The sequence below is a fragment of the Vipera berus genome, assembly GCF_964194415.1.
Source record: "Vipera berus genome assembly, chromosome: 1".
Lineage (NCBI taxonomy): Eukaryota > Metazoa > Chordata > Lepidosauria > Squamata > Viperidae > Vipera > Vipera berus.
In genome coordinates, this window is record NC_138202.1 from 83,119 (window position 1) to 95,786 (window position 12,668).

General features: G+C 61.2%; 2 protein-coding genes and 1 long non-coding RNA gene across 3 annotated transcripts; 1 reads left to right on the forward strand and 2 right to left on the reverse strand.

Moving 5' to 3' along the window:
* Positions 1 to 762: 762 nt before the first annotated feature.
* On the reverse strand, positions 763 to 2,602 carry LOC308660110. The gene is made up of 3 exons (XR_014024674.1): positions 2,487 to 2,602; positions 1,755 to 2,004; positions 763 to 966 (listed from the first exon to the last, which is right to left on the reverse strand). It is a non-coding gene; the product is annotated as an uncharacterized lncRNA (long non-coding RNA).
* On the forward strand, positions 1,042 to 10,829 carry TMPRSS9 (transmembrane serine protease 9; the record flags this gene model as incomplete). The annotated part of the gene is made up of 19 exons (XM_081314329.1): positions 1,042 to 1,186; positions 2,000 to 2,127; positions 2,625 to 2,692; positions 2,787 to 2,953; positions 3,073 to 3,114; positions 3,458 to 3,571; positions 4,144 to 4,315; positions 4,786 to 5,060; positions 5,557 to 5,696; positions 5,779 to 6,100; positions 6,192 to 6,363; positions 6,689 to 6,960; positions 7,170 to 7,306; positions 8,343 to 8,661; positions 8,906 to 9,022; positions 9,497 to 9,668; positions 9,862 to 10,127; positions 10,258 to 10,394; positions 10,603 to 10,829. The coding sequence occupies 19 exons, from the start codon at positions 1,042 to 1,044 to the stop codon at positions 10,762 to 10,764; spliced, it is 3,327 nt and encodes a 1,108-aa protein (XP_081170455.1). The 3' UTR covers positions 10,765 to 10,829.
* A 948-nt stretch (positions 10,830 to 11,777) lies between these two features.
* TIMM13 (translocase of inner mitochondrial membrane 13) lies at positions 11,778 to 12,668 on the reverse strand. The gene is made up of 3 exons (XM_081314488.1): positions 12,488 to 12,668; positions 12,075 to 12,143; positions 11,778 to 11,971 (listed from the first exon to the last, which is right to left on the reverse strand). Exons 1-3 carry the CDS (start codon positions 12,599 to 12,601, stop codon positions 11,873 to 11,875), a joined length of 282 nt encoding a protein of 93 aa, XP_081170614.1. The 5' UTR covers positions 12,602 to 12,668; the 3' UTR covers positions 11,778 to 11,872.

Genomic DNA, 12,668 nt, shown 5'->3' on the forward strand with positions numbered 1-12,668 from the left:
TAAATGGCTGCCCAATACATTGGCATGTTAGGCAGCAAAAATTTGTTTCTTGCTCCACGGCCGAGGCTGAATATGCCAGCCTGTCAGACACAGCCAATGATTTGACTTGGTTCAATGATCTGATAACGAGCATCTGGGCAGCTCCTCCTCTGCCCATCCAAATTCTAGAGGACAACACAGCCGCCATTGCAATCTCGGAGACTTATGCAGTAGGCTCTAGATCTCGCCACATAGACATACGCTATAAAAATGTCAGACAGCTTGCCAAAGAGGGTTTTATACATGTTGAGCACTGTAATACAGCTGACCAGATAGCTGATCTGTTCACCAAACCTGTTCCCATTGACCGGCACAACCTTCTGTGTAAGCGTTTGTGTTTGGTCTTCTGAACGTTTTTATACATGTCCATGACACCTGCTCGCCCCCTCACACACATTCACTGGTCCCTGTCATTGGCTGGCAAGAAGGGGAATTGTTACATGTTTTGTGCCAGCCCATGGCAGTTCCCCAAATAGGTCATCAGATGGAGCAAAGAGGCTTCTTTGCTCCCCTGCAGCAGCCCCATTGGCGAGAGAGTTTTATGGCTAGGGAGGGGCCGAGACCCCCCATAAATACCTCTGCCCAGGGGCTGCTTCTTTGTTCTGCTTCTCTTTTCTATCTTCTCACTTGCATGCATTCTCTATCATACAAGCATGGATGCTTCCATGCCATATAGCTCTTTTTATATAACCTGTCGATGAATAAAGCTTCATAATGACTGCATTTCTGCATTCTGCCTATTTTACTTGGAAGCACCTTAACGTCCCATCGATCTCTTGTGAAAGCTGCTTCACAGTCACTGTTCTCATTGGGTTTGTAAAAGTCCTCAGTGGGGCTTTGCAAAACTGGGGACTGAAGAAATAAATAATGAACTAATCACCGGCGGAACCGTTGGGGGAGGCCGTGCTGGTCCTCATGGCTCTGGGCCTAGAAAGCAAAAAGGGGATATTTCAGTCCTGCTCTCTCTCCATCTCCAGGTCCGTCCTGCTTTGTACGGTTGCTATGGCACCACCGGGCATCACCTCAAAGTTGGCCCTGGACGGACAGACAGCACGGCCTGTGGCCGGTGGTGGAATCTGCAGCCGGGCTGTCGTGGCCACCGTCCTCACGAGCACTCTAACAGCCCTGGGTGTGGGCATCCTTGTGTGTGAGTTGATGGGAAATGGGTTTGGGGGTCAACCTGGGGTCCCCAATGTAGCTTAAACCTACAAAATGTATGCACCATTGCACTGACAGAGAAAGAACCCTTTGGTGGTGGGACCAGGGACCCCCGTCCCCCGTTCTTGTCAGCTCTCACCCAACAGAGCAGCCCCAAGCATCTCCTCCCGTACCTCAGCTGAGCTCCTTTTTCCCTAGACCGGGGGCACTTGGGGGCAGAACTAGCGAAATGGAGAAGATTTGCCCCCCCCTGGGCTCTGCCAGCTGAACACGTTTAAGGAAAGGGACCTGGAGTGGGCCCACCCTACCCGATCTGGTGGGCCTGGCACCCTCCAGGAAAGGGGGCAGGGAGCAACCTCGCCACTTGCCTTGAGGGAAATGTGGGTGGGGTGGGGAACTTGTAGCATGCTCTTTGCAAAAATTGCAAAGGTGTCCGGGGCGGGGGGGGAGGGGGGGAATTTGTGTCCTCTGGGGATGGCTGCAATTTGGCAAAGGAAAGGGCAGGGCCAGAGAACCTCTTCGGTGGTAGACAAGGAGAGTCTGACTTCGGTGCTCACCTTGTGCCAGGACCTTCTGGGGCATCTGTGCCAAGGGGACACTGGCAGCCGGCCAGCCCATCCTTTCAGCCGTGGCTCTCCTGCGGGCGAGATCACAGACAGCCCCAAAGCTTGGCAGGGCCCTGGCAGCCAAGCAGCTGGGATGGCTGGCAGGGGGCAGGAGCTGGGCAGGCCAGGCGCCTGGCAGTGTTTGGAGAGGGGTTTGGCAACCACCAGATCATCGATGCATCTCTCTCCCACTGCAGATTTCCTGGGGAAGGAAGAAACCCACTTTGAGCACCTGGCAGAGCTGCGAGGGATCCCCTACCGGAGCAGTTTGCAGCAGCCCAGTTCTGGCTACTCCCGCCTGCTGACCCCCATTCTGGAGCAGCTGGTAAGGATCCCCTGCCCCCTCCTCAAGAGGGCGAGCTGCAGATGAGCCACCAGGAAGGGCCACGGGATGCTGCTTCAGTGCTGAGGCAGGGGCCCCCATTCAGCGGTCCCCAGGGGTGCAGCTCTCCAGGACAGACAAGCCCCTCCCCACCAGGGTGGCCGTGCACAAGACTGCTCAGACCCTCCCAGGCTGGCAGGGCTGTTTCCAGGTGAGGCAACCTGGTTCCCTGAAAGGCAGAAAGGAAGGGAGGGGCTGGAGGAGAAGGGAGGGGAAGGCTGAGGGGATGCCTCCCGCCAGCTAGCTTGGGGTGTGCAATGGCTCCTCTAAGCCCCAGGCTAGGCACCCCTTTGGCTACTTGCTTGAGTGAGCAGGTGGTCCAGATTTTTTCTTGGGGTGAGGCTGCTGTGAAACTGCCCCCCCCCCCCGTTTGACGGTGACTCTGATGGGCCCAGCAAGGAGGCCAACGTGCTCTCTTATTCTCCTGTCTGACTGTTCAGTTCAAAAGCAGCTTTCAGAACTCGCCCCTGGACGGCAGCTGCTCCAGGTGTACCATCCTGCAATACAGGTGGGCAGGGGCAGGAGGGCTGGCCCGTGGGGAGAAGCTCCTCCGCTCGCCTGCCAGAAAGAGAGGGTGATGATTTCTTGCTTCTGCTTGGCAGGGAGGCCAATGGCAGCCTCATTGTCCGCTTCCACCTCTGCTTCTCTGCACCACCACCCAGCCCTGGCATGGAAGAGGACCTCCTGAGGCGGGGACTGGCAGCGGCCGTGGGCATCAAGGGCATCAGGGTGCCCGCCCAAGGCACCATCTCGGCTGCCTCCCTCTTGGGTATCCCTGCATTTCTTCTGGCCCTTTGGCCCGGGGCTGGCTGGCGTGCCCCTGATTAGCCTGGTTCCTCCTCTGCTGTTCACCTGCACCCCCCGTTCTGATCCCCCCCTTTCTCGCAGGGACACGGGACTTCAGCTTCTCGGGCACGGAGCTCAAGTCAGGTAGGCCGGTCACCTGTGGAACTGCCTCCGGTCCGGGACCCTGATTTTTGGGGGCCCAGCCCCATCCCTTCCTCTGGAGGGCAGCACTGAGGACCGGGTGTCCATTTGGCCAGCGTGGCACAGGGGCATTTGGGGGGCAGGAGTGGGAGGGTGGAAAAGCGCAGCCAAACTGCTACCCCAAAAGCCCAGGCTGCCAGAGGGCAGAGATTTCCCGCCTCAATTACAGGAGTTCCTGAGCACCACGGCTGCACCCACTGAGGTCTGAACTCCCCCCCAAATGCATCCCCCCCTCGGTGTCTGTGCTGGGGGGAAGAACTCAATTCTGTCCCTGCTGTGTTCGCAGGAAGCTGTCCGGGGGAGTCCTTTGCCTGCCACAACGGCCAGTGTGCGGCCCCGGGAAACGTCCAGTGTGACGGGCGGAGAGACTGCCCGGATGGCTCTGACGAGGCCGAGTGTGGTGGGTCTTTTGTACTGGGGCTGCTGGGCTGGCTGTCCATCCTGCCCCCAATCTCCCTCGGAGGATGGGCGGAGGCCGTGGACGCCTCCCTGCATAGGGGGCTGAGCCGCACGGAGTGCAGGATCCTTTGCAGAGATCCGCCTCAGAGGGAGGAGCGTGAAGAGGGGAGCCTGGCCTTAGGAAATGGAAGGGGGCTGTTAGGAAGGGGGTGCTGCCTGTTTACGAGGGAAGGTGGGCAATGTGCCTTTGGAGCTAATCCCCGCTCAGAGAGTGACCAGTCAAGCCGGAGTAACCACAAGTAGGACAATAAAAAGACAGCAAGTCCTCCCCTCCGACCAATTTCAAACTGCAAACTTGGAATAAAACCAGCCAGGCTGGGTGGGGCAAATGTGTTTGGGGCATTCCTAATTTGCGAGAGGCTCTGAACCTCCAAATCAAAGCCAACGTGTTTGTGACACATTTCCTCCCCTTGTAGGCTTCCAGGGCTGAAAGTGTGTGTTTGTGTGTGTTGGTGGGGGGGGAAATCGCCCGGCCTCCCCTACTCACCACCAGCCCCTCATGCTCCTTTGCAGACTGTGGGACCCGGCCAGCCATGCGGTCCGCCACCCGGATCGTGGGGGGATCAGAGGCGCTACTGGGCGAGTTCCCATGGCAGGTCAGCCTGAGAGAGAGCAATGAACACTTCTGTGGGGCAGCCATCCTGACGGCCCGCTGGCTGCTCTCTGCTGCACACTGCTTCAATGAGTAAGCTCGGGAACCCTCTGCCACGGCTGGCACCGTCTGCAGCGGGTGGGTTGGCATCAAGGCTGGGGGGGGGATGTGGCCCGGAAGGGGCAGCTCAAGAGTGAAAGGAGGCAAGCAGTGGGGACTCTGCCACACGTCCCTTCCTTGGGCTGGGTTAGCAGGTGGAAGCATGCAGTGGGTGTGGAGCTACGGCATGGGGAGCGGGGAGAAGGGGGAGGCAGGGGGAGGAGCAGAAGGAACCCCCAAGCTCAGATAGCTTCTCCAAAACAGCAAGAAGAAAAAGGGATGAAGGGCCGGAGTGACAAGTCAGATAAAAAATGTCAAAAGGACAGCCACAACAGGGTTTGAGGTCACAAATGAAACACAGCCCTCACCACAGACAGGCAGTCTCAATAAAGCAAGACTTGCATTTTCCTGAGGCCTCCTGGAGGGGGGGGGAGCTAGGGGAGACTGAATCTGTCCTATCACAGGTTCCAGGATCCCCGCACCTGGATGGCGCAGGTGGGCAGCGTCTGGATGAGTGGCAGTGAGGGCAACCGGGCACAGGCCAAGGTGCTACGCATCCTCCGGCACCCTTCCTACAATGCGGAGAGCGCCGACTACGATGCAGCCCTGCTGGAATTGGCAGAGCCCCTCGCTTTCAGCAAATACGTCCAGCCCGTGTGCCTGCCAGCCCCCTCCCACCGCTTCCCCCCTGGCAGGAAGTGCCTCATCTCTGGCTGGGGGTACCTGAAGGAAGACTTCTGTAAGTAAGGTCCCTGGCAGTCAGGTGGAAAATGGGGTGGGTTAGGCACAGAGGGAATCCCCTGGCCTACCTCAAAGGGGTGTTTGGGCCAGGGTTCACGAGGGGAGATTGAACCTGTCAACTCTGCCTCCTCATGTGAGGAGGCCTGTGGCTGCTCAGAAACACCAAGAGGCCACCACTGTTCCCGTAGGCGCAGAAGGGAGACTCCCGTTGCTGCAACAACTGTCAGGTGTGGTAGAGGGGAAACTCCTGAGCGAGGCCAGAGTGACTACTCAACCATTGTGTGCAGTCCTGCAAAGCTGCTGGTGTGCCTGTTGGCCTTGTGAGCAGGAGAGCAATCCAGTCATTTAGCCCCCAGACCAGCCCATAGCTGCTGCTGCTGCAGACACATACTCTGCCCCCAGGCTCTGCCCTCAGCCCCCAACCCCACTGGGCTGCCCTGAGAGCAAGGCCAGGACCCGCTTAGCATTCATCCTCCTCCCCTCCCCCCCCCCAGTGGTGAAGCCGGAAGTGCTGCAGAAAGCCACAGTGGAGCTGCTGGACCAGGCTGTGTGCAGCAGCCTGTACGGCAGCAGCGTGCTCACCGATCGGATGATGTGTGCTGGCTACCTGGAGGGCAAGGTCGACTCTTGCCAGGTAGGGGCACCCAGCCATCAGCAGGCTTTGGGTGGACCTTCCTGCTTGATGTCCACCCCATCTTGGCCATTTCCTTCCGCAGGGGGACTCCGGGGGCCCGCTGGTCTGCCAAGGGACCTCCGGGCGCTTCTTCCTCACAGGCATAGTCAGCTGGGGCATCGGCTGTGCGGAGGCCAGGCGCCCAGGCGTTTACACCCGTGTCATCCGGCTCCGGGACTGGATCCTCGAGACCACGGCTGCATCCAGGAGCCCCACCACCTCAACCATCCCGCTGGGCCCTGGGCTTCATCATCCAGACCCAACCTTGGGCGCAAGTGCAGCCAACCTGCAGCTTCCCAGCTCCACCCCCAACTCTGCCTCCCGGGCCCCAAGCGGGCTGGCAGCCCCAGGCCCCCAACCCTCAGGTAGGGCTTTAGCATGCGGCCGGCAGGAAGAGAGGGGAGATGTGTTGGCCTCCTCCTGCACCCACCACAGCCGTTCCCTGTTCATGTGCAGAGTGCGGTCGGCGGCCTGCTTTCTCCAAGCCCATGAAAATTGTGGGTGGCCTGGAAGCGTCCCATGGGGAGGTCCCTTGGCAAGTCACCCTGAAGGAGGGTCTCCAGCATTTCTGTGGAGCCGCCATCATTGGGGAGCGATGGCTGCTTTCAGCTGCACATTGTTTCAACCAGTAAGCGTCGGTCAGTGGGGGCTGGGCTCTCTTCTGGAAGGCTCATCTCTGGGCTTCTCCAGGGAGGGGGAGTAATTTAGTAGCTGCTCTTGTGGGGGGGGACTGTTCAGCAGGAGGGGGCGAGGAATCCCAGAAGGATTGGTGCCCCATTGGGGCTGAGGCACCCCAGGAAGTCGCCTGCCATTCTGTGTCACGTCTGCCTCCCCCAAGGGGGGGTCCTGCTCCATCCAGCCTCAACGGGGGTGGTGGTGGTGGTGGTTTCCAAGGTGCAGGGAAGGTGCACCTCTGCCTCTGGACAAACAGGGCACCATTCCTGTATCGATAGCATCAAGGTGGGACATCTCACTGCCTTCGCGGGCACCACCTCACTCTCAGCCACAGACAGCTCTTCTGTGAAGGTCGGCATCCAACAGGTGGTGCTCCACCCTTCTTACAATCCTGCCCTGCTGGACTTCGACATAGCACTGCTGGAACTGGCCAGGCCGCTGCACTTTGGCAAATACATCCAGCCCATCTGCCTCCCACTGGCCGTCCACAAGTTCCCCGTGGGCAGAAAGTGCCTGGTCTCGGGCTGGGGCAGCCTCCAGGATGGCAACGGTAGGAACAGCTTCCTTAGAGCAGTCAGGAAACCAGGCATCAGAAGACTGCCCCTCTTGCATACTGAGCACCCTCAGGCAAGAGTAGTCCATCTGTGGATATGTGCCATACTGAGCAAGAGTGCCCAAGGTCTGGGGTGGTTAGAAATGGGGCCCAGCACTTTGGGTTGGTCCATGTGGGGTCTCCTCCTCCTCCTTTTCGGCTTCCAGCTTCTCAGCCTGAGAACCTGCACTGGGCCGCAGTCGGGATCCTGGAGCAGACGACCTGCGAGGGACTGTACAACGTCTCCCTCTCGGAGCAGATGATCTGCGCGGGGTTCTTGGAGGGGCAGGTGGACGCCTGCCAGGTACCAGGAGCACCCCTTCCCTAGCCCGGCCCTTTCAGAGTGGAGCTCCCCCCCACACAGCACCAAAGGACAGGAGGGGCGTAAAAGCTGAACGTGTATCCTGGAAAGATCAGTTGTCGGACAGTGTTTGAATTCAGATCCATTTTCAGTAGTGGGAGTCTAAAGGATACACCACTGCAGGATCCTTGGTGCTCTCTGAGCCCGGTGCTTTTCTTGCAGACGTTTCGTGGCCCAACTAGGTCTCCTAAAAGGGAGCAGGGTATCTAGCACTGCAGATGTTCCCTAGTTGGGTCATGAAAACGCCTGCACGAAAACCACCAAGCTCAGAAAGCACCAAGGACCTGCAGTTCGACCCTCTTCTGCTGTGTTGCGTGGACCCTCGCAGCAGCTTCTCCCAGGCCTCTCACCACATCACCCCAGCCCTGCTGCTGCTGCTACTCAGATGCCTCAGGCTGCTGCCACTTTTCCTGGACGGCTCCCCTTCCTTCTCCATGCAGGTCAAAGGCCCCACGGTGGGTGTCGTGCGAAGGCTCCTCTCTTATCCCTCCCCGAGTAGGTGGGAGACAGAGCCCCCCCCGGTGACCGTGGCTTCTTCGTGCTGCTACTGCTGGAGAAGCTCACCGGTTCCACCAGGCCAGATGCCAGGGCGGTGAGGGGAGCCTTCTCCACACCCCACCCTCTCTGGGGTCCTGCTCTTGGCATTCGCTTTTTGTCTATGCCGCCTGCCCCACTTTCCTTCCCAGGGAGCTCCTCGGCCTTCAGGCCTGCTTCCTTTTCCCACGCTGCCCACTTGCCAATTTTTGGCAAGCTGGGAATTTGCCGATAGCTCTCCGGGTGACTGCTGGGGGCAGGGAGGTTAAGGGGCTCTTGCGGCCTCCCCACCGAGCATTGGGCAGTCTCGCTCCCAGTTCCAGAACTCTTCCAGCCTCCTCTGTTCACAGAGGAATTTCCTCAGCCACAACCGGAGGGGCATCCAAGGATCTGCATTAAGCCACCGGCACTTGCCAAGAGGTGCTTCCTCCTGCTTTTTCTCCAGGGGGACTCGGGGGGACCCCTGGCCTGCGAGGAGACCCCAGGAACCTTCTACTTGGCTGGGCTTCTGAGCTGGGGCGCGGGCTGTGGGCAGGCCAAGAAGCCGGGGGTCTACGCCCGGATCACCAAGCTCAAGAACTGGATCCTGGGCATCACTTCGCCCTGTCTCAGCACCGCAGGGCCCTTCAGACCCAGGACCACCTCTGCCTCCACCGCCTCTGGCCTGGAGCAAAGGCCTACACGACTTGGCCCAAGCGCTGGCCCTGCCATCTTGACCACACCTGGGCTGGCAGTCAGCGCCCCCAAGGCCACCCAGCCGCCAGGTACAGGGCAGAAAGAAAAGGCTGTTTGTAAGTTGGCAGGGTGTGCAAGCCAGCATGGCAGAGAGCGGGCCCAGAAGCAGTTCTCTTTCCTCTCCTCTGCCACCATTGTTTGCGACGGGAATGCCCCTCTGAGCGGGGCTGTCGGTCCTGCCCCGTTTAACCAGTTGCCATGGAAGAGAATTCTGGTTCCCGTTGGGGAGAGGAGCCAGGCCTCCCAGCTGGACTCACCCTCTCCCCCCCCCAGCTGTGCCATGCACCCCGTCCACATTCAAGTGCTCCAGCAAGGTCTGCATCGGGAAAGCAAACCCAGAGTGTGACGGCACCGTTGACTGCAGTAACGGATGGGATGAGACCGGCTGCAGTGCGTACCTCCCATCCTCCCCTCTCTCTGCCCCCCTTCCCACAGGGGCAGCGGTTAATCCAGCCTGACCTGAGGCTGAGATGAAGGGGGTGTTTGAAAATGGGAGGGACATGAAGATGTCAAAGGGGGCGTGTGTCTCCCAGTAGAGTGGTGGGAAGAGGCCCTGTGTGATGGAGAGGCTGCCAGCCACTTCCCCAGTGACCCCCACCTTGTCCACATCATCTCCAAGAATGGCCTGGGCCCAGCTGCACCTGAGAAGAAGGGGGGACCCTTTGGCAACACGTGGGGTGCAGAGGAGGAGGAGGCAAGCCTTGGGTCAGAGCTGCTCTGAGAGTGCTTTGGCTGCAGCCACCAGTGGCTGGACACACGGCACGTGGCTGGGGCTCCCTGTGACACCCATCCCAGCAGACGGGGGGGGGAGGCGTTGCTGGGCTGCCCTACCCACCCTTCAGGCCCTGCTCTGGCCTTTTCCAGACTGCGGCTTGGCCCCCGCTGCAGCCTTCAGCAAGATCGTGGGGGGCAGCGGCGCAGCGCAGGGCGAGTGGCCATGGCAGGCGAGCCTGTGGTTGCGGCAAAGGCAGCACTCGTGCGGAGCTGTGGTGATCGCTGAGCGGTGGCTGCTCTCGGCTGCCCACTGCTTTGACATGTGAGTGGGGGAGACTGGAGGATGGCCCAGACCCCTCCAAGCCTCCCCCTTCTGTTCCCAATTCCTCCCCACCCACCCCCTCAAGCCCCACAGCCGAAAGTTGCCCTGGCCGGGCCAGAGCACGGGTGCTGGCTGGGGTGGGGGCTCTCCTGAGGCGGCCTCTCAAAGGTTGACAGGCTTGCCTCTTTTGTAGCTACAGCAACCCCAAGATGTGGGTGGCTGTCCTGGGTACACCTTTCCTGAGCGGCCTTGATGGGCGAGCAGAAAAGATCGCCCGGATCCACAGGCACCCCTTCTACAACGGCTACATGCTGGATTACGACGTGGCTCTGCTGGAGCTGGCCACCCCCCTGCGCTACACTAGCACCGTCCGGCCCATCTGCCTCCCAGACCGCACCCACGTCTTCGGCGAGGGCAGGCCCTGCGTCATCACCGGCTGGGGCTCCACCAGAGAGGGGGGTACGCGTGTTCCCGCTGACCCGTCCCCGTGAGGCACGGCTCAATCTGAGGCCACGGGACTATCCGACTATTCTCCAGCTCAGGGCAGAAATGTGACAGGGGTCTGGGGGGGGGGTCTTGATACCCGCAGGCCTGGTGACCACACGTCTGCAAAAGGCTGTTGTTCAGGTGATCCGGGAGCAGGACTGCCGGAGCTTCTACCCCGTCCAGATCAGCAGCCGGATGCTCTGTGCTGGCTTCCCGCAGGGGGCCGTCGACAGCTGCTCGGTGAGCCCACGCGAGGTCCCCACAAGGGTGAAGGGCGAGTTTGGGCCTGGCCTGGGAGGTGGCAGCAGCAGCACCAGCGCCCCTATGGCTGCCAGGAATGTGAACGAGCCCACTGCTCTGCAGGGGATGGGGGAGGCAAGCCTTCAAAGTCCCCCCCACCTCCTTGGTCTGGGCTGCAGAGCCGTCACGCTCCCCTCTCGCTCCGTAGGGAGACGCGGGTGGACCCTTGGCCTGCAGAGAGCCGTCTGGCCGCTGGTTCCTGGCAGGCATCACCAGCTGGGGCTACGGCTGTGCCCGGCCTTCCTTCCCCGGGGTCTATGCCAAGGTGACCGCAGTCCGGGGCTGGATTGCGCAGAATCTCAAGGCGTAACCCCCTGCCCACTGGGGCTAGCGGGGAGCCCAGGAGGACTGATCCCTCGTGGTCCCGATCCTGCCAGAGCCCTTTCTCGAAAAGGAGGATTCTACCAGACGGGACTGCAGGTACATTAAATGAAAATACCCCACTTGTGAATTTCCAAGAGGCTTCCCTGGGCCTGCTGGGAGGGGCTGTTTCTTTCCTAGCACCCCCAGCCTCCACAGCCCCTGCAATGCTCACACAAGGCTGGACGTCTTACCTCCTCCCACCACGCCAAGAAAGTGCAGCCGCTTCAGACGACAGAAACGTGGGTGGCCCAAGAAAGGGTAACGAGGGCCCTCTTCCCTGCATCGGCCCATCTGCCGCTTCCTCTCTCCAACCCCCAAGCGGCAGGATGGGCACACAACGTGCTCAAGAAGGATTAACACACTCCCACTGTTCACACAACCTGTAAGCCTGAACTAATATTCCACCTTCTCTCTCGGCCTCGGGGACAATCAGTGGACCGCCCACCACCCACTGAGCCCAGCCTCCCCCGCCTCACTTTATCCAAGGAGAGATGCTGGCGCTCTCTCCCGCCGCTGGCCAGAGGAACAAGGCTCAGTGACCAGGTCCCTCTTGGCGTCGGGCCCGAAGCTCCTGTGCGCTCCCACAAGGCAGAGGGCAGCTGCACTTCTACAAGGCCTCCCCAAGACCAAGGGTCGGGAAGACCAGCAGCCTAAACCCAAGCTGAGAAGGGGAGGGCGGCCTTTGGCTGTGAAAGAAGCCCAGCGGCAGAGAAGGGAGGGGACAGGCCTTGCTTCTGCCAGCCTCCAGGAGGGAGGGAGGGAGGGAAGACTGGGCCTCAGCAACACAGGCTGCAAGAGCACTCTGGGCAGCCCCCCCCCAAATTCAGACACACCTCCGAAAGAGGAAGCTGAGGACCCCCTTTCCGAGCAACACCAGCCCCTCGAGGCAGGCCAGCTGTGCCTCTGGGGGTTGCAGCCAGGACCTCTGACGGGCACAAGGCAAGAGGACGACAAAGGGGCGGCTGGGCCAGCATTTTAATGGCTATCACGCTGACCAGTTAACAGTTCGCGTCTCTCTCTGCGAGGGTCCTGGCCAGGCTCCTCCGCTCCGCCCCTCACATGTTGGCCCGCTCCCTCTGCAGACGGGAGTTGTAGGCGCGGGAAACGGTGTTCCAGGCGTCCATGTAGCGGTCCATGCACATGGCGATGCACTTCTGCAGGGGAGAGAGGGGGAGGAGGAGGAGGAGGAGGAGGGCGGGTGAGGAGCGGGGGGGGCGGCGGGGGGTACCTCGCCCCCCTCGGCCCCACTTGGCTCACCTGCTCCGAGTTGTCCAGGGAGCTTCCGGGCTTCCCGATGCATTTCCTGAAACACTTGTCGGTCATCCTCTTTTTTGGGGGGGGGGGAGAAGAGAGGCGCGATCAGGGGGGAGAAAGGAGGAAGGCCAGCAGCCCCCTGGACGCCGGAGGGAGGGAGGGAGGGAGGGAGGGAGGGGGGAGGGAGGGGGGGCTATCCGGAAAAAGCGTGTGTGGGGGGGGGGAGAGAGGCGATCCGCCCCCTCCCCCGCCAGCCTCTCCCGGGGCCCTCTGCCCCCCCCGCCCCGTGGCCGGGCCCACTCGGGGGGGGTCTTCGCCCTCGGAGCCCCCGGGGAAGCCTGGGCGCCCCTCCCCCCCCCGCCGCACGAGGGCTGCAGGGCGAGCGGCTCCGCGGGGTCCCCGGGCGGCGCCCTCACCTGCAGCAGCTCCTGCGCGTTGGCCACCGCGATCTGCACCTTGACCTGCTCCATCAGCGCCCCCGGGTCCAGCCGGCCCGACGCCCCGGAGCCGAACTCGTCGCCCGCCGCCATCCCGCGCCTCCCGGCAGCCCGCCCGCCGCCACTTCCGGTCCCGGGGAGCCCCGCCTCTCCCGAAGCC